The sequence below is a fragment of the Gallus gallus genome, chromosome 2 (genome assembly GCF_016699485.2).
Source record: "Gallus gallus isolate bGalGal1 chromosome 2, bGalGal1.mat.broiler.GRCg7b, whole genome shotgun sequence".
NCBI classification, from domain to species: domain Eukaryota; kingdom Metazoa; phylum Chordata; class Aves; order Galliformes; family Phasianidae; genus Gallus; species Gallus gallus.
The window spans coordinates 142,084,506-142,109,736 of record NC_052533.1 but is presented as its reverse complement, the minus strand read 5'-3'; the positions used below and the strand labels follow the sequence as shown (position 1 = coordinate 142,109,736).

The window sequence follows — 25,231 nt, the reverse complement described above, 5'->3', positions numbered from 1 at the left end:
ACACCATTATTTGATTTTATACCTTTGTTTTCTTTTTTTGATCTGACATCCAGTAATTTTTTTTGTTCATGAACTACCTCAAGCTACTAACTACTAAACTTCCTCAAACCCTTCCAACCAGAGTCCCTGCACACAGTCTTCCAGAAAAAAATTCTCTTGAATCAGTCACTTGATTAATAGTGAATAATAGGGCTTCATTGTATAGCATTCATAACACTGGGTTTTTAACGCTCTTAGCAATTGCTGCATGTACATTTCTTTTCTCAAGCTTTTAGACAAATGATCTGAAGTTGCATCATGCACTGTTCCTTCAACACATTAAGGAATAAGTACACTGAACTAGATGCATAGAAAGATGGACTGAAGAGAATTTGTAAATACCCTCAAAAAGTTCAGATTAGCTTGACAAGATAGCTCTAAAGCTTGCAGACAAATTGCAGTTATTTGAATGCATTGCATTTTGGTGTAATTTGAAGTGGTAGCAAGTGTTGTTCAACATGCAAGAAAAGTGACTGAGAAACACTGCTTGAGGCAACAGCACAATGGTTGTTGCTGAGAGAAATCTGGAGGATTAAGAAGGAAATGTGGAAAGCAGGGAACAGCATAGGAAACTAGACAAAGCTAGCAATTAGTTTAAGTGCTAAAGTTTCCCTGTTTTTAATCAGTGTTTAGATTAAATTCTCCTGCAATGAAATCAAGATCACTCAGACTGAAGATCTAAAGCAACTTTAAAATAATAACTGTTACAAATTAAATGCCAAATGACTACATGACTACAGGAATGACTTACTGTTTTCTCCCTGAACAGGCACAGGTATGCAAGTTATATGAACCATTTCTTTTATAGTAGGGACTGCTAATCTCCATTGTTGGTAAAAAATAATGAAAATAGTCATTACTATTATTATTATTTTTCCTAAGGAAAAGTTTTAAATGCTAGCAGAAAAGCCTGAAGAGTTACCAGAAACTTCTGAGTGGCACAAGCAGACAGATGGGGTTCTCTAAATTTTGTTGTGCTACAGTAGCAGCATTATCCATTCTCTTGATAGCAAACTTAAAAGCAAACAGTAAACCTTTAATGCTGTTGGAGAGGTAACAAACCCACCCCCTTTCTCAGCAACCTTATCACATAATCTGAATTTTAGTAACAAACCTCATTCTCTGGCATGTTAACTCTCTGCAGCATCTGTCACTGCTATGAATGGTTGATCATAAGTACCTCTGTAGTCATCTCAGTGCTATTAAGCAGATGGCAACGCTAAATCCAAATGATGTAGTACATCTCCCTGGTGGACTTTGTTTCCATACACTACCATTATTCTACAATTCCTCAGTGATAAATCTTATGTATTCTAGAGAACATTTAACAGTGAACTGACAGTGCCAATTGATTTATTAGCACCCGTTTCTCTTTGCCCTATTATTGTCTTCGCAAACACTTGTGCAGATCGTGTATGGAGCCACTAAGGGACAAAAGCACATTTGCTCAATTTGCAACATATTTCAGAGATTTAAAATTAACGGATTTTTTTCTTCATATAAAAAAATCTCAAGACTGCTCTACCAACTAAAAAGTAAGACCCCGTTAAATTCTCTGGTTTCCTCCATAACATTCTGCTCTACATTTTCATAATAAAATTGTTCTAGCATTAATATCAAACCACAAAAACACCCACTACTTTCTGCAATAAATTTGAGTCAAATATTGGAGTTCTAGATGGATTTGGGAAGTCTCTCGGGACTGGTCTCTTCTCACTGGTGACAGGTGAGAAGACGAGGGGAAATAGACTCAAGTTGCACCAGGGTAAGTTTAAGTTGGATATCAGCAAAAAGTTCTTTACAGAAAGGGTTGTTAAGCACTGACTGGAATAGGCTCCCCAGGGAGGCGATTGAGTCACCATCCCTGGATGTGTTGAAAAACCATTTGGATGTGCTGCTCAGGGACATGATTTTGTGGAGGGTTGTTAGAGAGAGGGTAGTACAGTCACGTTGCGGTTGGACTTGATCTTTAAGGTCTTTTCCAATCTGAGCTATTTTATGATTCTAAGTCAGCTGTGTTGTGTGAGCATGCACACACACAGTAAGAGGTGCTGTCAAGTCTACATGCATCTGATACACACGAGTATCTGAACCAAGAGCCCCACAAGGAGATGCCGCACTACTATCACGCACTTACACCTCACATTCTACTGTAAGATCCCCAAGTTTTTGACATAGCTCTTCAATATTTAATTACTATATGCTTTTATGCGACAGATTTCCTGAAGGAATTACTGACTGCATAATGGAATATCTGCGCTGCATGACCAACTATCCTCAGTTCTAGTTTTGCTGCTTTCTTTAGCTATGCATTATGTGTTTCCCTTAAATGACTATAGCTTCTGACTAGTTTTCATTGCTCTATAAGTAAAATTCCTGGCTGATTTAATTGTTTGATTTTCAGAAGTTGAGAAATTTGTGTTAAATTCATTTTAGATTGTTTAGGTTTTTATGATAACACTGAACAGCGTTTAACCACCTTACTAGTTTGGACTGATATAAATTTCGTCTAAGGATCCTCTACAAAAAAATTAAACGTAATTTAGTCATATCTCTTCTAAAAATCAGTTAAGATAAGCAGTCTAGCTCAGTGCAGCTTCAAGGGATATCTTTTTAAGGTTTCTTTAACCATAACAAATAATTCTGATAAAAAAAACATCCCCGAGCACTACAATCTGCGGCTTTGTCACATGAACAAACTGTGGATAAGGAAACGTTTTAAATGAAAGCAACCTCTACAGGATTACAGGGCATTAAGATGGATCAGAACTTAGAAAGAACTCTGATGTTTCTCTCCTTATTAATGCTGTGACAGGCTTTAACTAAAGCTTCACATTGTGTATGACTTACATACTTTCTTGTACTTGACAATGTTAAAAAAAAACACCACTGAAGTTTAAACAAACATGATGCGGTAGCATCGGATGAGTAATAGGAATGAAGAACTGTTTGCAAACAAATACAAATTCTGAGCTACCCCAGTTCAAGTAGAAAAAAAACAATATGCTATTCTTCATATACTACCCCATCCATCTCAAATTGGGCAATTTTTGGAAATTGGTTACACTAAACATGTAAAAATAAAAAGAATACTGGAGAGCACTGCTGTCCTGTACAGAATAGCTGAATTTGAAGAATATATGCTTCTGCATGCAGACATCTCAAAGATGCAAAAAACAATTCAGAACTATTTCAATTCTAGTGCAAATTTCCATTTTTAACAAAGGAATCACTGAAATAAGGAAAATCTTTAAAAACAAAAGTAGTATTCAAACCATCTCAACTTTCTCACACATCTGTAAACATTAACTAGTTCTAATGAGATGAAGAACTACTGAAAATGATTTGATGAACAAAACTCATATTTTCAGGTTATTAGTCATTTACCAATTTTCCTTGTTAATATAGAATATCTTTAATATCAGAATATTCTGGAGAAATCAGTATCAGAAAATACACTAAAATGCTATTACTTTTTAAAAAGATTACTGCTTTCAACATACAAATGAAAATAAAAGTATGTTTGTTATTTTATGTATATATTGTATGTGTTTTAAACATGTGAATGCTCTGCATGCACAAACGTCTTTTCTATCTATGCTTCACAAGGAAGGTGCAATATCAAGAATGATATAAGTTTAAGCTACAACAATTTTATTTTCCATAATTTCTTTCACAGAAAGAACACTGTAATGCAACTAAATATCATAAAACATCTCTTACTGATTAAAAAGCAACATTTTGCAATATGGGCTACCATTGATATTCAAATTAAAGCCAGCAGTGCTATTATTCTAGGTAGCTCAGATGGCTGTTGATCGTTACTACTTTTTGCCTGCCAAGACAATCCTAACAGTCTTTATGCCAAGTCAGAAAACATGCAGAGAATGAGCATCCATGCCCCAAGAGAAATGTACAAATGAACCATTTTTTGTTTTCTTTTAGCATACTTAACAAAATTACGGGAAAAAAAAATGAAGTAATCATTCAAGAGATGAACTCCAAACATAACTGCATATAGTATTTTGAAATTACATGGAAAACATGCAGTAATGAATTTGTGAAGCATCTCCTTCCATAACAAGTTTAAGTGTATATACCTAAGGATATATAACATCCATACATACGCGTATCATTGTTAGTTCTTTACATGAGCAATTTCATCTCTTGGGAAAAAAAAATGCTGATTTTAGTTCAAAGAAAAAGAAATCCTGGTGAAAACCTTAGCATGAAAAAGAAGCAAATCCTAGTAACGTTTTTAGTTTTGGCTCAGTCAAATGACTTGGTAATGAAATCTGATTGCTGTGTGCAATAAGCCCTGTTACCCAACACTAGAAGCAGTAAAATGGTGCAGAATTACCAACATAAAAGTTGAGGACTATTCTGGTAATTTTCTTTCTGGAAAAAAAAAAAAATCTATTACCAGCAGCTGGTCTCTAAATGCCTACAGAGCATTGTATTTTGAAGGTCCTACACTGCTGGAGTCATGTCTTTTTTTTTTTTTTTTTTTTAATCCATTTTTAGTAGCTTACAACACTATAGGAATCAAGTACCATATACACAAAGGTAATATTTCCCTTGTGCTAGTTCTCAACAATAATGACACTGGAACTTTCCACTAAATTTTTCACATGAAGTGGATGGGCACAGGGAAGTATTTATAAATACAATGAAATTTAAGTTGGGTGTGTCAACACTAAAGTAAAGCAGATATCTGTTATAAACAGTTTTGATCTCAATTTTGCTTTGAACTGTTTTGTAGTCTTTCAGACTACACTGAAAAAAAAACCAGAGTAAACATTGTTGAGGCTAAATGTTATTTCTCTGATTCTTTCATTAACACACATCCAGCAGCATCTCCCTTCCCTTCTGTCTTGCTTCCAGTGAGCATGGTTTGAAGCTCTCATTATTCCAAGCAACCAAATTACACCTCAGTAAAACATGCACAATAATTCCCTCTCCTTTTTCAAATGTATCCACTAGAAGCAGCTCATAATGGAGATCATCAGCCAAACTTTGTGCAAGGTGATGTTTGCTATTAATTCAAACTGTTACCTACAAGTAGCTGGTACTTCACAACTTTTCTTTTTTGTCCCACTACTGGAAATCTGGACACATAATTTTTCTATGTAATTCACTGAATTTTCAAGTAACTTCTTTAAGCAAAAATCAAAGAAAATAAATCACTTTCAAGATATCACTTCTGTTTCTTTTCAACCACTCAGTAATTGACTTTCATACTGGTGGTACTGGAGACAAAAGGTTACTTCTAATAAGCCTTTTGTAACATTTTTGTTGTCTAAAACAAATCTGAAAAAGTCTAAGTAAAATTAACTTTCCAACTATACAGTGTTACGCCTACAAAACTTGAAACTTACCTTTGTGCTTGAGTACTATAGCTGTTATCATAGGAATCATAGCTTTGCTCATCATAAGCAGTTCCATAGCCATCATCGTACTCCTGAAAAGATATAAAAGAAACATAAAATATTAACCTCAAAAATACTTCACAAACAAGATAGTAACTCAGCCCTAAATATGAAAGATTATACTCTCTAAAAACAGACACGACATACGTATACCCTAAAATGGCAAAATCTTGATGTTCGTAGAGACTAACTCCACACATATCTGAGACTGTACAGTAACTCTGAAATTCTCATGAGCTACTGGCAGCATCATGCTTTGAAACAGAACTTTTAGTTCAACACACTGGCTTGAGCAGAGAACAGTACAAATGCCTCACGTTTCCACATACTTGAATTTGAAAGCATGAGAGGCATAGAGCTTCAAGAGTTCTGGGAAGTACCTCAGATAGGAACCAAAACATCTGAGAAAAAGACTGTGGACTTATGTAACTGACTCTTTATTCTGGGCACCAAAGTCAATATTCCTATGTAGACATAAGAAATAGCCCTAGTAAAAACCACAGCTTTATTTCAAATGTCTTCTGAACACTCTTCAACCCGTGGGAGTATAGCAACTCTTATCTAAAACACTGAAAGAAAGGAATGTAATATTGTTCCCACTAAAGTTTAAGAAGATGATGTAATACTGCTTTTCCCACAATAGCACTGCATTTCAAGCCGAAAAAATAAGCTCTAGATACACACCATACAGAACTTTAATATGAAAATAGTTGACAGTGATGCTGGGCTTTCCTTAAAAGATGAAATGTGGAAAAATAAAGAATTGCCACTAATTTACTACTAGATAACAAAATAAGCTGAACACAATGACACTTCCTTGGTAGCAATCCCTCATAAGGGAGAATTAGGAAATCCTATCCAAATATCCCAAAGGTCTCAATGAATAATTAGAAATATCTTGTCCAGTTTCACCAAGTAAGAAAGCCCTTAGAAAACAAAGGGAGCCAGAGAAATGAAGATCATGTACGCCATATAAATTATGTTCTCTGAGAAAGTGGGTATCAACCCTTGCAACATAAAAAAAAAAAAAAAAGTATCATGAAAGAACAACTTCTCTCGTAGAGAAAGAAACCTTACAAAGAATCTTTCAGTAATAACTGAAAACAACAGAAACAACTACCTGTGACATTTAGATAAAGATTGTCCAATGCCAGTAGAAAACACCTCCAGTGATCTCAATCTGACAGCCTGCTATATACTGGAAGGAAAGCTTTCTATAGCAGAGTCAATGACATCCTCAAACCAAATAAAAGCTGTGAAATTGCTACCTATGAGGCTTTTTAGAATTTTCTCTGTCATTTGATATTGCTTATATGGAAAACCAAGCCATCAGCCCATCAGTACTGCTTCACTACTGACCAGTCATCAGCAGCGATCAGCTGAAGGATGTCTATGAATACTTGCAGGTAGAGGTGAATAACAGCCGATTCCTATATCTGGAAGAGGAAACAAAGATTCCTCCAACTGTGAAAAGAAATGCATGCCTAAAATGAAAAGGAAATTCATTGTTTTCTCTTTCATCAACTCACTGCCCTGAAACTAAATATTAAAATAGAGTCTTAGCGTTTTCTTCGCCCATCTGATACAGATATGAATTTTCCTTGATGCGCCACGCACTAAGCCCACAAAACCGTTGCCTCTTGGCTCTTAATTATGAACAAACACTTTATTACTTACTGATGCAATGCACAGACATCTGTTAACAATAGAGTCATTGATCAACAGCAGAAGCTGTCTGAGCCAATGTATCTGCTCTGTTCCAGAGCACTTTCATGACAGTTGGGCTCCTCTCATAGAATCTACCAACTGTGAAAGCTCCAGCCCTAAGAGGGACTCCCAGATTTCAAACTATGTACACATACTAGTGACAACAAATGAAAGCAGAAGACTGAAATTAACCTTTTAACATTTGATGAGAATTGGTCCTGTTCTTCACATTTATATCAGCTATTTCCTTAAAAACAGGCATGGAAAAAAAACGGAAAAACAAGACTACTCTGAAGCTACGGTGTGTCTATGAATTCTCGCAGACATATGAACAAAGTAAAAAGGAATGGACTTAGCAGGTTAACAAAGCATACAACAAAATGGAAGGAGAATTTTGGGAAAGATCATTTTTTGTATTATACTTGAGTGTCTGGTGTTACCTTTCTCTTCCACAGAAAGTCTGCTTGGAATTCATTACTGCCAATTATTGCACATGCTAATTTCTGCAGTAGTGAATCTAATATCTTTTTCATTATTATTATTTTGCTGTAGGTGACTAAGCTTTGATTGAAAAATAGCTAGATTCTATTTTTTATAGGTAGGACTCCTGTCACTTAAGCATGATGTTGCTTATTACCATAATCTGCTCAAGTAGATCAATTTTAGTGCCGTATTTACGTTTATAAAAATCACAAATTTACATAAAAAATAAACATCCAGTGCTACATGCTACAAAAATAGAATATTTTTGTAAGACTGCTGGCGACATCTTGTGAACAGAAAAGATTCAAATTTCAAAATATTTTTACAGAGTGCACTTGAAATATCAAGGGCACAGGGGCAACTCAAGTCTCTATCGGAGCATTCCATGAACTATGTCTGAGGTTGTATTTTCTGTCAATCATACCGGATTTGAAAACTTTCTCTTTCAGGAAGTCATTAACAAGGCTGGACAAAGTAGAGTATTTTAATGCAATCAAAACCTCCCTATTCTTATTTTTATTTCTGAAAAAGACCCCTTGTGACTTCAACAAATGACTCATTTAACATTAGTTAATACCTATGTGAAGGATTCTCAGCTACCTGACAGGTAATATAAAACATGTAAACAAGAATATAAATATTTGCACATGTATTTATATAAATTATATATATATATATAAAATATAAAAATATATAAATAATATAAAACATGTAAATTTAATATTATATATTCAAATATAATAAGAAGTAAAGAATATTGGTGTATATTTAAGAACATCTGTTCTAACTCACTGGCCAACACTGCTGCAAGTAGAAGAACATTACACTTTCATACAAATACTTCCATTACATTTTTACACCTTATTTTGGCATGTTTCATTCTTTCTAAAATATTATTTTTCTATTTAAAGCCATTATTACACTTCATGTAGCAGACAGCATTTGCACTCCTACTACCTAACAAATGCAATACAATGGACTTCCCCTGTACTCCAATTACACAGGGCTAAAAAATACCTCTTGCTGAAGATAATCAGTAACCACAGAATTATAGAATCATGAAGGTTTGAAAAGGCTGCTAAGATCTCTAGTCCAACCATTGATTCATCCCCACCATGCCCACTAAACCATGTCCCTTGGTGTCACATCACCACTTTTCTTGAACACCTCTGGAGACAGTGACTCTACCAACCCACCACCTCCCTGGGCAGCCTGTTCCACTGCACCGCCACTCCTTCTGTGAAATTTTTCCTAATATTCAACCTGACCCTCACTTGGTGCAACTTAAAGCCATTACCTCTTATGCTGTCACTAGCAACAGACACCCATCTCACCACAACCACCTTTCAGACAGTGATAGAGGGCAGTTAAGGTCTCCCAAGCCTCCTCTTCTCCAGATGAAACAATCCCAGTTCCCTCAGCTGCTCCCCACAGGACTTGTGTTTCAGACCCTTCACAGCCTTGTTATCAGTAAATTCATATTTGCCTCCCAAAAACAAAAGTACAAGCAAGAACATTTTATCTATGAATAGAAGCACTCTGTTTCTATGATTCACCATCCTGCTTCTCAGAACAACCTAGAAAACCAACTCTCAAACTTAGTCTGATGAAAAGGCAGCAAACGTGCTGCACAGTTTATGCTTACAACACAAAAATGTAAAAAATACTGAGCTGAAAATGCTACAACTGACTTAAAAATGCAGATATTTTTTCACAGGACAACTGAAATATAAACAATAATTGTATAATGAGACACTGTCCTGATTTAAATCCTAATTTTAGGAATTTATTTTCAAATTAAGAGATTCAGTAGAATTATAAGGCAGATGCTCTGAAATGATATGAAACTGTTCTGTAAAATCTCAAACCTTCTAATTACTACTCTATTAAGCGAGCATCACATTACATTTCCTTGTAAAGAGAACTCATGCCTGCAGTTGTCTTAATGAGAGCGCCTGCAACTGATGTAAATCCAGAGAGTGGAGAGCAGCACAGAAACTTCTCATGGACAGAACCAATGGCAATGTATAAACATTCATCATTCAAGTATGTTAAACACTAAGTTACAGTCACGAGTCAAATGGTAATAAAACTAATGAAAGTGATCTTTGTCAAAACTTCTGCACTACCCCCAAAACATCATGAATCATGCTGTCTTGCACATCTGCATTTCCTTCTAATAACCAAGTACTTTAAAACATTCCCTTGTTCATGGGGCACAGAAAATGAGAGCTTTTAATTATAATCTGCAAGCGGTGACAATGACAGATCAGTGGTTGGGAAATCTTCAGGTGAAATTCACAACGTATCAAAGAGAGCATGGCAGAAGCAGGCAAAAAAAAAAAAGTAAAAATTTCATCTTAGCAAGAAGGACATTTGCCGTGCTAAAAAAAAATAAAAATAAAAATCAATAAGAAATCAAATTCCCAGCTTTCTCTCAATAAGAAAATTCACCCAGAGGAAAAAAAATTAAGGCTAATATTACTATAACATAAAGGTTTCTGTTTCCTTCCCTCATCATTCTCAGAAATTAATACTCACACCAGTACTTTATCACCCAACACTGGTGGGACTGCCTACCTTTCAGATAAGAACTATCACATTCAGAAAAGTACTGAGTGCAGAGATGGACTTGACAGAGGAAGCACATGAGGTAATATCAGCACAAAGCAATGAAGAATTTTTTTAGGCAAATTAAAATGGTAAAAGGAAGCAACAGCCATTTTACTGTGTAAAAATGACATCACCCCATCATTTAAATAACAGGGAATAGTGAGCTATCAGGACAAACACGGGCAGCTAGTACCATCTGAAGACTGAGTGATAACATTAAGAACATTTGCAGCAAACGGGCATAGGCTCTAAGCTCTTAGTTTCATCATTTTCATTTGTTTTCATTTAGGAGCCCATATTCAACCTGAACAAGCAAGATGTTTCTGAAATGAGAGAGATGCACTGGTTCTGTTTCATACACTTTAAAATAAAATAATAAAATAAATTAGAGAAGTTGGTAAAGAATATAGGAAGCAGCACTGATATCAAGGCCAAAATAGTTGAATTTTTCCTGTATACAATGGCAGGAGCCAGAGTCAGAATCACAATGACTCACACCTACACAACTGCATCAAGTCACAGAGGTCCAAATTAAGATTAGCAGCTTGAACTCTGAAATAATTGAGGGAAATATTTTATATGCACAATACATGTCGTATTTCAACCTCAAGATAGGCAGGCAAGAGAAACTTTCCAGCTTTGTCTCCAAAACATGTGACTGTTTACACAGTCAAAAAACATGTCTGAATTCCTGACAAAAACCAAAAGGTTTTCCACTGTCTCTTTGGCCCATCTTAAAAATCCCAACAGTAAAGTTAAACAAAAAAATAAAAAATAGAAAGAAATAAAACAAAGAACAACTTGTGGGACTTAGCACCTTTAAACTTTTTTTTTTTAAACATTTGTTTTTGCTTGACCTACTTAGCAAGTAAAAGAACTCTGAAATGTACAAAAAGACAAGAAACAATGTTTTTGTGCTCTGAACTTCCTTCCCAAAAGCCTTACCAGAATTTACCCTGACTTTAAGTACCTCTGAAAAGCCACAACTCAGTAAACACATTGCTTTAAAAATCAAGTAAGATTTCAGTGTAAACCACAGCATTGTCCACAAAAGGGAACAGAAACAGAAAAAAACAGAGTATTTCTGTAATCCCTAGAGAATGAAGTTACGACAAATCCTTTTCCAGGAACAGAAAGCTTCACTGGGAAAAAAAAAAAAAAAAAGTAAACAAGAATATCTGAATTTAATTTGATTAAAATGATTACAAGTTATAAGGAAAAAAATAAGAATTCAGAATCACAGAATAGCTTGGATTGGAAGGGACCTCAAAGATCTAGTTACAACCCCACTACAGGCAGAGTTGAATGCCTTGGCAAATCAGAACATGGTGTAATTCCTGCAAAGTGAGACAAAAATTATATCGCAACTCAGTTCAGTTAAAATTTCAATCCTTTACAAAATCTTACGACTGTTGTGTTAGCTCTTTGCCTAATATTTTGCCTTGCATCCCAAGAAATGTTCATTTGAAAATAAAGACTTCATATTTTTCATATGGTATACAAATATTTTGCTGCCACTCCTGAAAGATCTTTCCTTTTCAACAAGAAAGAGTAAGCGAGCAAATGAATGTTAATAAGAAGGAAGTCTGGTTTAAAAGCAGTCTGCCCTGCAAAATGAACATAGCTCCAAGTTGCTTCCACAGAATGCTCCGTGTAATCCTCACTTACAGTTTTTTGACATTTTCCAAATTTGGTGTCATCTCAGTGAAGAAATGCAGAAAGGATACTTATAAATCAGAACGCTGTGTTAAATGGTTGAACTTCAGAACTTCTTATCAGCTAGACTTCACATAGCCCCTGAACACCTTACAGAGTGGATATTAAGACACGTAGTAGGTACTGAAGCCACCTAACACAAGATTAGTGATAAAAATGAAGGCATGAAGAACATTTATTGTAGTCTCAATCCTCTTTGTAGTCAAGAAGCATTTAGATAACATTCTTAGACATGTGGTTTAACTCTCAGATTGCTCTGTGTGGAGCCAGGAGTTGGACTCTATGATCTTCAAAGGTCTCTTCCAACTTGGGATATTCTATGGTTCTGTGACTGTGGTATAAACATTTCTTTAGGAATTGACGCATACACTCCTACACTCATTGCTCTAAACTCGTCACCGTTACATCTGGCATTTTCCACAGAGGACAAAAGACTTGATATTACAGCCAATATGCAGCATCTGCAGAATTAAAGTTGAATGCTGGAGATTAAGCCTGAGAAAATTTGAATAAACTTTCTAAGAAGATGCACTAAAAAAATAGGTTGATCAGCTGAATGGGCTCTCACCTGGAAACATTAAGGCTTTGCATTCATTCCTTTCACTAATGGATACATACATATTTTATAATCATCACTGGGTTGTGAAATGGAGTCTAGACATTTGCTTTTAGCCATCCAGCCAAACAACATTTGTACACAAACCACCCCCACCTCCTCTTTCCCCTTAATCTTCCCACAGAATTCTTAGAGTTCCTTCCAAAATGGAAAGGATGGAAACCACACCTCATAACACTGAGAATGCCAGGACAGCCAGCAGCATGGTGATGAGCACATGCTCCCCAGAGAGAACTGAGGAAATGTGAATATCTGCAACAGGAACCTCAACTGAAGGCCTTCCATTGCTTTCAGTGGAACCAAGCTTTCAATTAAGTGAGACTTATAGCATTACATCTGATCTTTTTGTGTAGATCTTGTTATCCAGAATGTTATTATGTCCTTTGAGTTTGCCCAGTTTCTTTCAGGGAACAGTAGGAGCATAGCCTCACACTATTGTAGTGAACGTAACGTGTAGTATGAGTATAGCCCTGTAGAACAGATTTAGTATGACAATTAAAAGCTCAAGTCTGAATTCAATCTGAAGCACCACTTTGTGCACCAGTAAAAGCAGTGTATTTCTGGAAATACCCACAAGCGTATGCTTCAGAAACTGTAAACTTTAGCAATATCCAAGCTTTAGGATCTTCCAGAATCAGATGATAACTGAACACAGATTATAAAATTTAGATTTTGAAGTTTGTTATCAGCATCTATTACACATCAAAGTGTTCTATAAATTCTTTGAAGATGGCTGCACCTTCAAATAAAAAAAAAAAATCATGTAATTGTAAATTGTTCACAACATTCTTTTTCAAGTTACAATTTATTCAATATTAGAAAGGCTCTCCAGGTCTCTTACTGTTAGATGTTCCATCTTAATTCGGTTTCTTATTACAGAATATTTAAATGAGAGTGCATTCTACTTGAAACACTAACTGCTAAACATTGTGCATGAGGCATTAGGAGAATCTGCCACTAAAGTAACGCTTGTCTGAACACAACAAAGTATCAACAAACTGCCAGAAACAGGACTAGAGCTCTGCCATCACTCCCACGCACAAGGCCGAACATTCAGAACTGTTTTCCAAAGTAGTGCTTAAGCAAGTCCTGTCCATAACTCGCTAGATTGCCAAGTTATTTTTTGGTTCAACAAACAGTGTGCTTTAAATCCATGTTTAAATTTCAATATTTAATGCCTGAGAACTGATTATCAGTTCAGGTAAATCTCACATTTCATTTAACACATTTAATAAAAGAACTTGATGTGGCATCATAACAAATATATTCAAACAGTAGAGAATTGAAAGAGAATATCTGCAAAACATTTTTGTGAAACAAGAATAGCAGCAAATAAAAATCTAATCTTGAACAGCTTCAGCCACATTGCTGCATTACTAACTTGGAAAAAATCCTCCAAGTTTTAAAGCTGGTGGGAGAAGAACAACAAAAAGCACAGAGCAGAAGTTTTTACTAGACAGTACTTGAGACTGAACAGTTACGTTCTTATCCTGTGTTTGAATAGTAAGAAATCAACGGTAGGAAAAAAAAAAATGTACTACTGTTACTTATTTCCTGCTTGTTGAAAATTATGGAAAAGATTAAAATCTCCAGGAAGTAAAAAACAATTTCTATTCCTTATCTTCGTGGAATAAATAGGCAGCTTAAAAATACATGAAAAATATTTTGACTTACCTACTGCATGTTCAGTTCTGTAAATATAGCAACTCTTGATTAAGAGAACAGCATCCCTGAGACTATCTGCAAGTGCTTCAATAAAGCCAGCAACCATCTAGGATGTTTTCCCTTATCCAAGTATTATAAAAATAATCCTGGACATCGTTCTACCTCATACTAGGCTTTCTCCTGACCCAAGCATATGAGGATTTAGAAACGGGAGGTGTATTAGCCTTCCGAGAAAGTTTATCACACCAGAGCAGAGAGATTAGAACAGCCATTATAAAGCTGGCTGGCTGCAGAGCCCTGAATTTTTCCTATCACACAAACTGATGCTACAGCTATTAAAAAGACAATGTTAACACAAGACGATAAGGAGCTGTGGTTTAGTAGCTTCAAAAACTTCATCATGGTACTAGCAATATGGTGAAGTCCAAGAGGAATGGGTCTTGGGGTTGAATGCGATACAGAATTGAGACTGGCAAAAATGGAAAAACTATACTGAATTGGAAAAAAAAAGTGCAGATATTGCTGCTATTCCAGTACTTGTGTGACATCAGCAGAGAAGGCCACATCCAGCATCCAAGGGTGTTACAGATCGCTAAGAAAGCTGACTGAGTGATGAAGGTGGTCTACCTCTGTGTATAGCCTTCTGTAAGAGTTAAGTCCTGTGCTCCAAATGTGGGACAGATCATCTATTCCTGTTGATTTTGAGCCCACGTTAACTACCATCTATGTCAAAATCAAAGAGTCTTTGCCCTTGGCATCATTTCCCTAGTGCGAAATACTGCCTCCAAAATTAACCCTTCAGATTTTTCATACTACTGTAGGTATTTTCAATTTTGTTTATTTTTACAGATAGTTTCTTAAGTAATAGAAGATAGGAGAGAAATAAGGATAGACAGGAGGAAGAACTGAGTAAATTACTGTTAGATGTTAAAGATTCATTGGTCTGATGTGTTAAGGACTACGAAATAAGTCACTAAAGGGAGTGATAAAGAAAAAACTGTTTATGTGACTCAATGATGGCCTCATTTTCTGTCACACCGTGTACGTAATAGTATGTTAGAGAAAAGGGCAAAGATTTTATGTACTGAAAGCTCTGCATCATCTTAGATAACAGAATTACAGAATCAAGTGTTTGAAGGCTTCATCCACTATATATCTCACTTCCTTTCAAACCTGCATAGTTTCACACTGTTTTAAAGAGTACAAAAGTAGAAATCTGTTAGTCTATGGAAATGAAAACCTTCACAGATCTTCGTAGACATTCTAGTCCACAATGGAAATGTTTCAAAGGCTGCTCTGTAACTTCTGCAGATATCTGGGTCTCTGGAATTCAGAAACCATGCCACAGATGCCGCTTAAATAGCTTCCTAATGATACTCATAATCTATTGCCCTCTCAGCAGACTGTGACACCTTACCCAGCTTGGATATTCAGGATTGCAAAACAGTACTTAATACTTACCAGCAATTAGTAAGCAAAGACTGAAATAGGACTCTTATCATGTTACCTTACTCACTAAAATATACAGTTACGGCCTTTTGATTATATGCTAAAATTGGACAGGTGGATGAAGTTATCATGCATTGACACAACATACAGTACTCTAATGGTTCATGTTTTCATCAGACTTTTCTAGCAAAGCTCAATTTTAACAAAGGAGACACAAAATTTCATAATTTTAAAATGAATCTGCTTGTACTGCTTCATCAATTACAGCGTAATGTATTTACCCTTGCTCAGATATTTGGAAGATAAGTGATCTAGTTTTAGAGATTTTTTTTTTTAGCAGTTGTATAACATAGCATTGTTTTTATATGTATTTCCTATATTCTCTCAAAAGAAACATACATCAGGATAGCAATTCAAAAGGCTGTTACTTCCATGCCATGCACTTGCTACAAACACGTATTTAAAAGAAAGAAATTAATTAGGTTTACTTTCTACCAAACCGCCACCCAATCTACTACACATGGTCTAGAAGTAGGCAGAATTTATATGAAAGGACTATCAGGACTAATTGATTTTCAACTCTTATGAAATAACCGCCTACTTACATTATCCACCTTGAACAGTTAAGTCAGGTATAGCCAAGGGACATCTGGATAGGCTGTTTAAGAACAAGTTCTCATAATATTAATAAACTACACTAGTTTATCCTTTATTGTTCAAGTATGTGAAAAAACGTTCATGCTACCAATTTTAAACTTGTACCTCCACATAGCAATGGTACATAGAAGCTCATGTTTCTGACTGATGGACAACAGTTGAGATGTGATTTGAAACTTTTGTGGTAAGACAGAAGGTAGGTAGAAGAAAGGTTTTCATAAAATAGGAAAAGACATCTGAATAGAAAGAAACATATTCTGGAACTCCTATATTCTGTTTTTGCAAGCTTGAATGAAGAGAAACAAAGTCTGGGCAACAGAGTACACTGTAAAAAGGGCACACAGAGTGTTAAGATATGTATTACATCAAAACTATTGTCCTTGAAAACGTTTTCTATTAAGACAACCCATTTTTATTACTATGGTTTTGATTTAAGAATCTTTTTTCCCTATCCTACTATTCTGTAAGTTTAGTACAAATTAAATTTACCCTTACAGTTCATAACTGAAATTTTCAATCATGTACAAAGTATTCTGCTATGTTTAATTTTTACTGCAGTGAAATCGAGACAAATATGTACAGGCTGACTGAGGTGCATTAGATGATTGCGGTAAAGTTCTTTGGATCAATTCTGAAGCATTCATAAAACCATTTTAATTACCTAATCACTGAGCAAGTACTACAGCTATAAACACAGCTTTGGGCTAAAGAACAGAAATTACTCTAAGCTCAGAATTAAACATCTACCAACAACATGGGTTTTCAGATTTTTTTAATGCAGAAACCTAATACATTTAAGAACTACATAAATATTTTCCTGAATGAACTGTAAATGTCTTTATGATTGCACATAAAACCTGAAGTCTGAGCAATATGAAGCAGTTCAAGCCTAAGAGGGTGATAAGATGATCACATTCTCCATAGATTCTGGGTGTAAGACTTCATTAGGTACTAATTGAAGAGGTTCTGTTGGGTTCTAAAGCAATAGTTAGGCCCATCCCTTAAAAAATCTGAACACCTCACATTAACAGCTCTGAGAACAGCTCAACTTACATATTCACCATACGTCTCCTGTGCCGGAGGTGGTGGAAGAGGCCGGTAGCCTGCAGGTGGAGGTACTCCTCTCGCTCTGGGTGCTAGAAGTCCACGGCTACGACTGACTGGTCCTCTGCTGGGAGGCACTCCTCTGGGTGCTGGTGCCCCTCTTGGTACTCCTGCAGGTGGTGGAGGCACTCCTCCACGGCCCCTGTGAATACATGGATTACTTAAATAAATATCCCCTTGGTATCTCTCTCAGTAGCACCCTCCCACAACAGCATGACAACTGGGCTCTGGTACAGACAGACAAGAACTATGAAAGAGATATTTTAGTTTGATATATTTCTGTATGCTTTAATTCAATTAAATGTATTATGCAGTAAATGCTGGAAGATTAAAAACTAGTTATATGATTCAGTGATGAACTTGTCAGTAGTTTGTGCCATTCTTTTTGCTGATCACATACAAAGAAACACTCAGTTTGCTGGGATCAATCATCTTCACTAAAATTTGATTGACAGCATGTGAAATCACAAACACAGAATATCAAGTTAATTTGAACCTGTCAAGCTATTTCATACTCAGATCCTGCACAGAGGAATCACTCCCATCTCCCTTCTCATCCTGAGCATGCTCCGAAATGCAATCCAAAGATCACACTGCATGCAAGAGCTTGAATGGGTCAGAATAAATGATTTTTCTTCTAGCTCTAAAGAAGTGATTTCCAGCTGTTGCATGAAACTTTCAGACTTGTAATAAATGTGTAAAGCGTTCAATTGGACATAACCTATATATGCATTCAAGGAGAAGAAATAATAGTAGCATATACATATATTCTTCAAAAATTCTGAAGGATTAGTAAATGTTAACTTGCAGCCCATTCATTTCAACAATTCTATATTTGAATTACTTCTACATTTCCATATTGAAGTAAAAAATCAAAGACATAGACAGGGACAGTTTGCAGAAGTATTTGACCCATTTACAGGTAGAGTTCCCTCCTGCCTTCCTATAGTAAAGGCAGATCCCTAGAAGCACAACTTGCCAAGTTTGCATCAATTATCCTCTTTTCAACAGGATGTCTCAAATATTGCTAATAGACATCTCCTTTTTAAAGGAGTCCATTTTCCCCCATTTACTATAATTGAGTTTAAATGACTGCTCTTTAGGCATATTAGACTTAAGACACCATTATTGTCTAATTTAACAGTTACACAGAAGAAAATGAACAAAAATTCTTCACTACCTTCTCTACACATCAAACCATTATCTAATTTCTAGAGCAGTAATTGGATAAAAATATTCTGTCCTGATTTCAGTAGTTATTTCCAACTTCAACAATACTGCAGAATAAGATCCAGATTTAGTTTTGAGATTTCCTATTCCATTTCAATTAAATTACATAAAGATCTTCTACTTCCAGTGATTCCTAGTTAAGGCCCCTTCTGACCCAAGACATACTATATATATGTGTGTATATATATATATTTTAATAAACTTATCAAAGAAGTACTATTTTAGCATAGAATTCTTCTTTAAAAAACTACATAAATGGTAAAAGAATGCAGAAATGTAAACACTTGCTAAAATCAGCATCTAATTGCTTCTAATTACTGGTCAAAACACAGAAAGTAAATGATTTAAAACTGTGCTTATTACTTGTTTTTGGCTAATCTGTAGAATGCCTCCTCAGGACAGGGTACCAGCTGCTTATTTGACTTCACTGAAGTGGGGGCAGGGGTGAGCAGTGATGTTCCCAGACACAGCCTGCTGAAGTAATATAAAGAAATAGCAAATGTGACACTTTCCAAGCGAAGCCAAAGAAAGGGAAATGAGTCTATTGGCATAGACAATAGTCAATACCAAGTTAAAAAAAAAAATCAGTCAAAAAACTCAAGAATCACAAGACAATATTCTTCACTGCATCCTTCATGTTGGATATGTTGGGTGTAAGTGAAAGAAGGAAGAAACTGGATATGCTGAAAAACATGGGAAAACATCTGAAGGAAGGAAAAAGTACAATTTTTAGAGCCTGCATCAGTTTATTCTTCCAGAGGTATTATAACACCAGATACACAATTAAAAGGTATCTTCTGCATTTCGAAAAAGTTAACAGGATTGATGTAGTGATGGTGGGAAATCATACTTATATTAGACGACCATTTATATATAGGTTTTCTGAGTTCTTGAGACAAGTATGAACAATCCGTGAAGTACAGTACTGGGCTACACCACTCGGATGTTAACTGCACCAGGCTGGAAGAGACTATAAAAAGGTGCAGAGACAGGAAACCCAATAACTGGAGTGTTCAATTACAACCATGCAGAGTGAGCCTATCAGGGTATGACGTAAAAAGCTAACTTTAGGAAACTAAAGATATCAGGAACTGAAGTTTGACTGACAGAAGCAATAACAGAAACTGATATATAATACAGAGAAAACTCTTGAACAGCAATCTTCACATGTCTTTACAGAAAAGAACACAAGTTCTATTATTGCTTAATTTGAAAAAGGTATATAAATTATGTTTGAAAAGATTAAAAAAATATAAGAGCAAAATGTGTACATACAGCATGGGAAGAAATTCCAGAACATCCCATGTTAAGTCACACCAAATACACAACAGTTGTCAAAAAAAAAAAAAAAAAAAAAAAAAGCATTTTAGAGAAAGCAAACGGAGTTCAGTAAGGCCAGCACAGCAGGAGGAGAGGTATTTAAACAGGTGTCACTTGAAAAGCTGAAACTATCTTTGAAATTGAGGGACAGAGACCATTAAAATAAGTCTAAAATGTTCAAAAGTATAGTGAGGTTAAGGCATTTTTGAAAAGCCTAAAACAGCTACAAGTCATTCAAACACTCTGGAATCAGAAAAGCTGCCAAGAGTCTGAAATCATCAGTAAAGAATGCAGAGATATTTGTCTGTAACATCCATTAGGTTTTTTGCAACACAATCAAGAAAGAATGGACAAGGTTCTAAAGGTAGAGACTTCTCTTATTGGGAATGCTGCAGCCAACTGTCTTAGAAACAAGTTACAGAACATATAAAGCAAGTATAGTATTGTACTATCTTTGTACAAACTGTAATATGAGTTCAGATCCTTAGCTCCTTAATCTGGAGCTGAATGCCAAACTGAATGTCAAGGAAAGAAAAAATAGCAACCGAAATTCAAAGCAGAAAACTAAGAGGGTGTTGTTAGCAGGTGTGCATAGAGCATTTGTATTTAACATGGACCCAGTGGTCAATGACTCATTGAAAAAACAAGCTATCTTTCAGAAAAAAATTAATAGTGAATAAATAGAACTGTAGCACTACTATGTTTATTTACCATTCTGTTTTCTCATTTGCAAAGGAGAGTATAGAACAACGTAAATATAGGAAAAAATTAAGTAGATTAAGGCACTTGAGACTACAGTTGGCAACTGAAGACAACATAATGTGACAGAATCTGATAGAAATCAACAACAGAACAGAAGTTATATAAAGAAATATTTCTGAATCATTCTCAAGGTAAGAACGAGGGGACAGGAATTAAGAGGGACTGTATACTGAACCTCATTGCCTTAAGGTTTGAGTTGTTGTGACTGCTGCTACAAAGAGTGTTCAGTGAATCATGGAATGGCTGAGGTTGGCAGGAACCTCTGGGTCCATCTGGTCCATCCCATGCTCAAGCAGGGACACACAGAGCACAGTGCCCAGGATCAACTCTAGGCAGCTTCTGAAGATCTCCAAGGAGGAGAACCCACAGCCTCTGGGCAACCTGTGCTGGTGTTCAGTCACACAGTGAAAAAATTTCTCTCATTTTCAGGGGAAGCCTCTGAAGGAAAATGGTCATTTTCTGTGATTACTCAGATTTATGATACTGCAAACATGCAGTACATAAGTACTACAAGAGATAAAAGTTTGCCTATTTTGCCACATTTATGAGAAAAACTCTACTCCTGAATATTATTTTGCTAACCAGAATCCCCTGCATTTCTCTGGATGAAGAAAATTCTACTCCTAATACAAACTGTATTATATGTACCATAACCCTAACCCTAATATCAGTATTATCTACTGAACAGTCAGCAACAGTTAAAAATAGTACTTAAGCACACACTAAAACTTAGTTTGAAGCCAGGTGCTGTGAACATGACCTCTAGCCGTATTCTGAAGAAACAGTGATGGTCTATGCACTTGAGGCAACTGAGTCCTGTTATCAAAGAAATTCTCTGCCCTAAAACATCACTACAGCCAAGCACATTAATGTTCCACTTTTATTACCAGCTTGGTTTAGATCTTCCAGATTGTATCAGTCTGGCAGTGGTGAAACCAGTGAGAAAAAACTGCATATTTAATGAGAATGTAAATTCAGGCGTTTAAAGTAAGAACTGATTTTATTCCTAGAGCTTGGTAAATTAACTTGCAGATTTTGCAGTGACAAAAGTCTTTCTGTCCTATTCCCAAAGCCTAAACAAAACATCACACTTTAATACACTTTTTTTTTTTTTTCTGCACTAAACTGTACTCCAGAATTATGTGTGAAAGTAACTGTAATTCACTCATTATGTCATGAAAAATATTTGGTTGGAATCTGAATAATACTCCTTAATACCTTTCTAAAAATTATTTATACTTGCAATTTAGCATGAGAAAAAAATTACAAGTAAAAAACAATGTATATGAAGCAATTTTCTTAGTCTGCTGTTATGAATGCATTGAAGAGTGAAACAACAGGCCTTTCAGAAAAACGTTTCACTGTGCTACAGCATTATTTTTACAGATAGTATAGTAATTATACAACTTTACTACATGAAAATCCCAAAGTGCACCTCACTGTGTACAGATAAAAATAACTAGACCACTGAATCTTGTAATTTATTATCTTCTGCTTTTTGACTCAAGAGTCTGACACGAGGAAAAGCACTCTACTTGTACTATTCAAAACCAGGTTATACTATTATTAGACTTGGAGACGTCAACATTCAGAAGTAATTCACAGGTAGCAGTATAATTTTTGACTGCCAGTGAAGTAACATTGTACTACCTCATACAACTTAAATACATTAACACAACTATTTAAACACTTTTCTTTTGTCTTAATAAGTAATAATTTTTATAATCACTACTACTTTATAGTAGTCTTATATAGTGTCTATGATTTATTTACAAAAAGTAATTATTGCCCTTGACCATTATAGTCAGCTTCTATCTAGCACGTCCTACCAGTTTCCCTTGCCAATAGCCCTGCTGTCTCATCTTTTCACTTATCAACATTTGTACCCCTAATTATACATTGGATGCTATTACAAGCTTCTCCTTTCATTCGATGACTGTATGAGTTAGTAACTCTGATTACAAAATCACAGCTCAAGTTTGTAACTTTTTGTATTTTCAGTAAAAACAAATTAAATTAGTACCTGCTATATGAAGCTCCTTTTCAGTATCTCTGATCAAAAGTGGGAAGTATATACAAGAATGGATCCAATACAAAAATGCTTGTGAAATTTAGGATCAGCTTCCTAAAACTTTATTACTCAGAGACTAAATGCTCGGAATTCCTTAATTTTAACATTCAGAATTCCATGCATCTGCAATATTTTAAATTTAAGTCAATCAGTGTAACATGATTTTGTCAAAAAGCACGGAAGTATTTCTTGATTTGAGCATAGGCAGCTGCAGTCAATGCTCCTCAAATAGGTAATTTTGTCTAGGTTTTACAGTAGACATCTGAAAAGTAAGAGTTCCATTATATTATTTTTAAGCGTGAGCACCAAATTACTGAACGCTTCAATACTCAGCTGCCCACCACAGAGAGCTAGGCTTCCTCTGCCTTTTCATCATTATATCATTTATATGGCTGAGGGTAGAAAAGCTTTGCAGAGACATCTGGATAGATTAGGTTGATGGGCTGAGTCCAACTGCATGACATTCAAGAAGGCTAAGTGTCAGGTGCTGACCGAGATCACAACAATCCTATGCAGCAGTATAGGCTCTGTAGTCACAAAAAAAAATATCAAGGCAAGAAAACCTGGAACTATCCAGAAACAGTAAAATAAAAATCATTAAGAAATGACTTACCATATACAGGAATACCTGTGCACAAGCTAGAATTTTATATGAAAAGACAAGACATTAATTTCTACAAAGAGAAATTTTTGTATGGAGCTAAACATGCATGTAACAAGTTGTCATAAAAGAAGGCACTTGATAAGATATGTTATCTCCAGTTTCAAGATGTCTGATAAGGAATAAAAAGGCAAAAATTAGTATTCAAGTGAAACTATTCATGAATAATGTGTTGTAAAAAGTCTTAATAAATTGGGAACTTTAACACAGTTAGCACATCCTCATTAGGATGTTGTAAGTATTGAGATTGATGTTGTAAAAGTATTCTGCAGATAATAAAGAGAGGTTAGAACTGATTTTTTTTAGACAATTTTAGAAGTCTTCTCAGGCTGCCTACTACTTTGAAGATATGCAAGTAAATTTTCTTAATCTGAAAGCTTTGCTTCAGCCTCTCTTATAGGTCTCACACATGCTTGTTACTCAAACTGTCTCATCATGGGAAGGAAAAGCCTTTAACAAAGTCTTACTTCAATGAAAATATTACTCACTGAAGTCAATTTGTGCTAAAAGGAATGACAGCATTAGAACTGAGTTTGCAAAGCTTCAGTTTCCGAGGGGAAAAAGAACTAATGTTTAAGAAAGTCTTAAAGAAAAGGACAAAACAAACAACAAAAAACCACAACAATCTTTCAGTTTTGTTTAGATCACATGAAAAATGGAGAAGACAAATAGAATTTTTAGCTGCCATCTCCAAATCATATGCTAATAAAATTTACATTTACCCTGAAGATACTTCAAGAGCATGCCAATTCAATGAATTGCAAAGAACTGAGAGCTAGATAGCAGTATGTATGCCTAGCATAAAAAAAAAGGAGGCTTGAAAAAGTAATTTACTGAAAACGGAAGTAGTGATAACTTTTTATTATACTGAAATTCTCAGATAAGTATGTACGTACTAGATATTTCATAGACGAAATTAGTTATGAGGAACTTCAGTGAGAAAGATGGAAGATCAGAACAAACTACTGATATTCAGTATCACAGAAACACTAGCTTAAGGATACATTAGGAATAAGAAAACATGTAAGAGAACTGTAAATGTCCATACTGAGCCCTCAGTATCTGTGAAAGAGTTCTGATAGAGATCTATAGAAAAGTTTAAAACAAGGTACTTAACTGAAGTAAATCAGCAAACAAAAATCATCAAAATCAAATAAGATCTGATTTGCAATACTTTTTTACAGCTGATTACAGTGCTAAAGACAAGAGCCTCAAGATATAATTACCATTACTTTGAGAAACATTAAAATAAAAAAGAATAGATATATTTGCTTAACATTACTCAACTAAGAATAAAGCAACAAATTTGTGTTGTTATATAGAAGGCAGTTATATTCTTACCAGATGCTCCCTACTGTAAATTCCCTAAAATAAAGTCCATTCTGTACTGTGTTAATAATCATTGTTGGGACACAAAGAACTATAAACAGATTACTTATTTTTTTAAAGTGCAATAATTTCTCAGTACTTCTTCTAACGTGCTTAAACAAAAATAGAACACTTCAAACACCATTTGCAAACTATTTTAGAAGCTACAGTGTAAGTTTCAAGCTTGCTGTAATGAAGATCCATAGCGGCATGATAAAGAAAGCAGATCACCACAGAAAACTGTTGCACTTATCTGCAGCAGTCACAATCTACTGTAAAAGAAACTGTTATGGAGTTGGTTTAGTTTTGTTTTCACTCTTTGGGACTCAAAGGATTTAAAG

General features: G+C 35.3%; 1 protein-coding gene across 6 annotated transcripts in view; it reads right to left on the bottom strand.

Annotated features, from left to right (window-relative positions):
• The window catches only part of KHDRBS3 (KH RNA binding domain containing, signal transduction associated 3), an 80,755-nt gene that overhangs the window by 13,206 nt on the left and 42,318 nt on the right, over positions 1-25,231 (bottom strand). For 2 of the 6 annotated variants that reach the window (XR_211861.5, XM_418427.8), the window contains exons 6-8: positions 19,072-19,182; positions 17,428-17,620; positions 5,418-5,500 (exon numbers count right to left, since the gene is read on the bottom strand). Coding sequence is in view for 3 of the 6 variants with exons in the window: in XM_418427.8 (XP_418427.1) it covers positions 5,418-5,500; positions 17,428-17,620; positions 19,072-19,182 (387 nt within the window). In the remaining 3 variants the exon portion in view is untranslated. The remainder of the gene's footprint in view (positions 1-5,417; positions 5,501-17,427; positions 17,621-19,071; positions 19,183-25,231) is intronic. The other 4 variants (XR_006937138.1, XM_004940056.5, XR_003074072.3 and 1 more) reach the window with 2 other exon arrangements.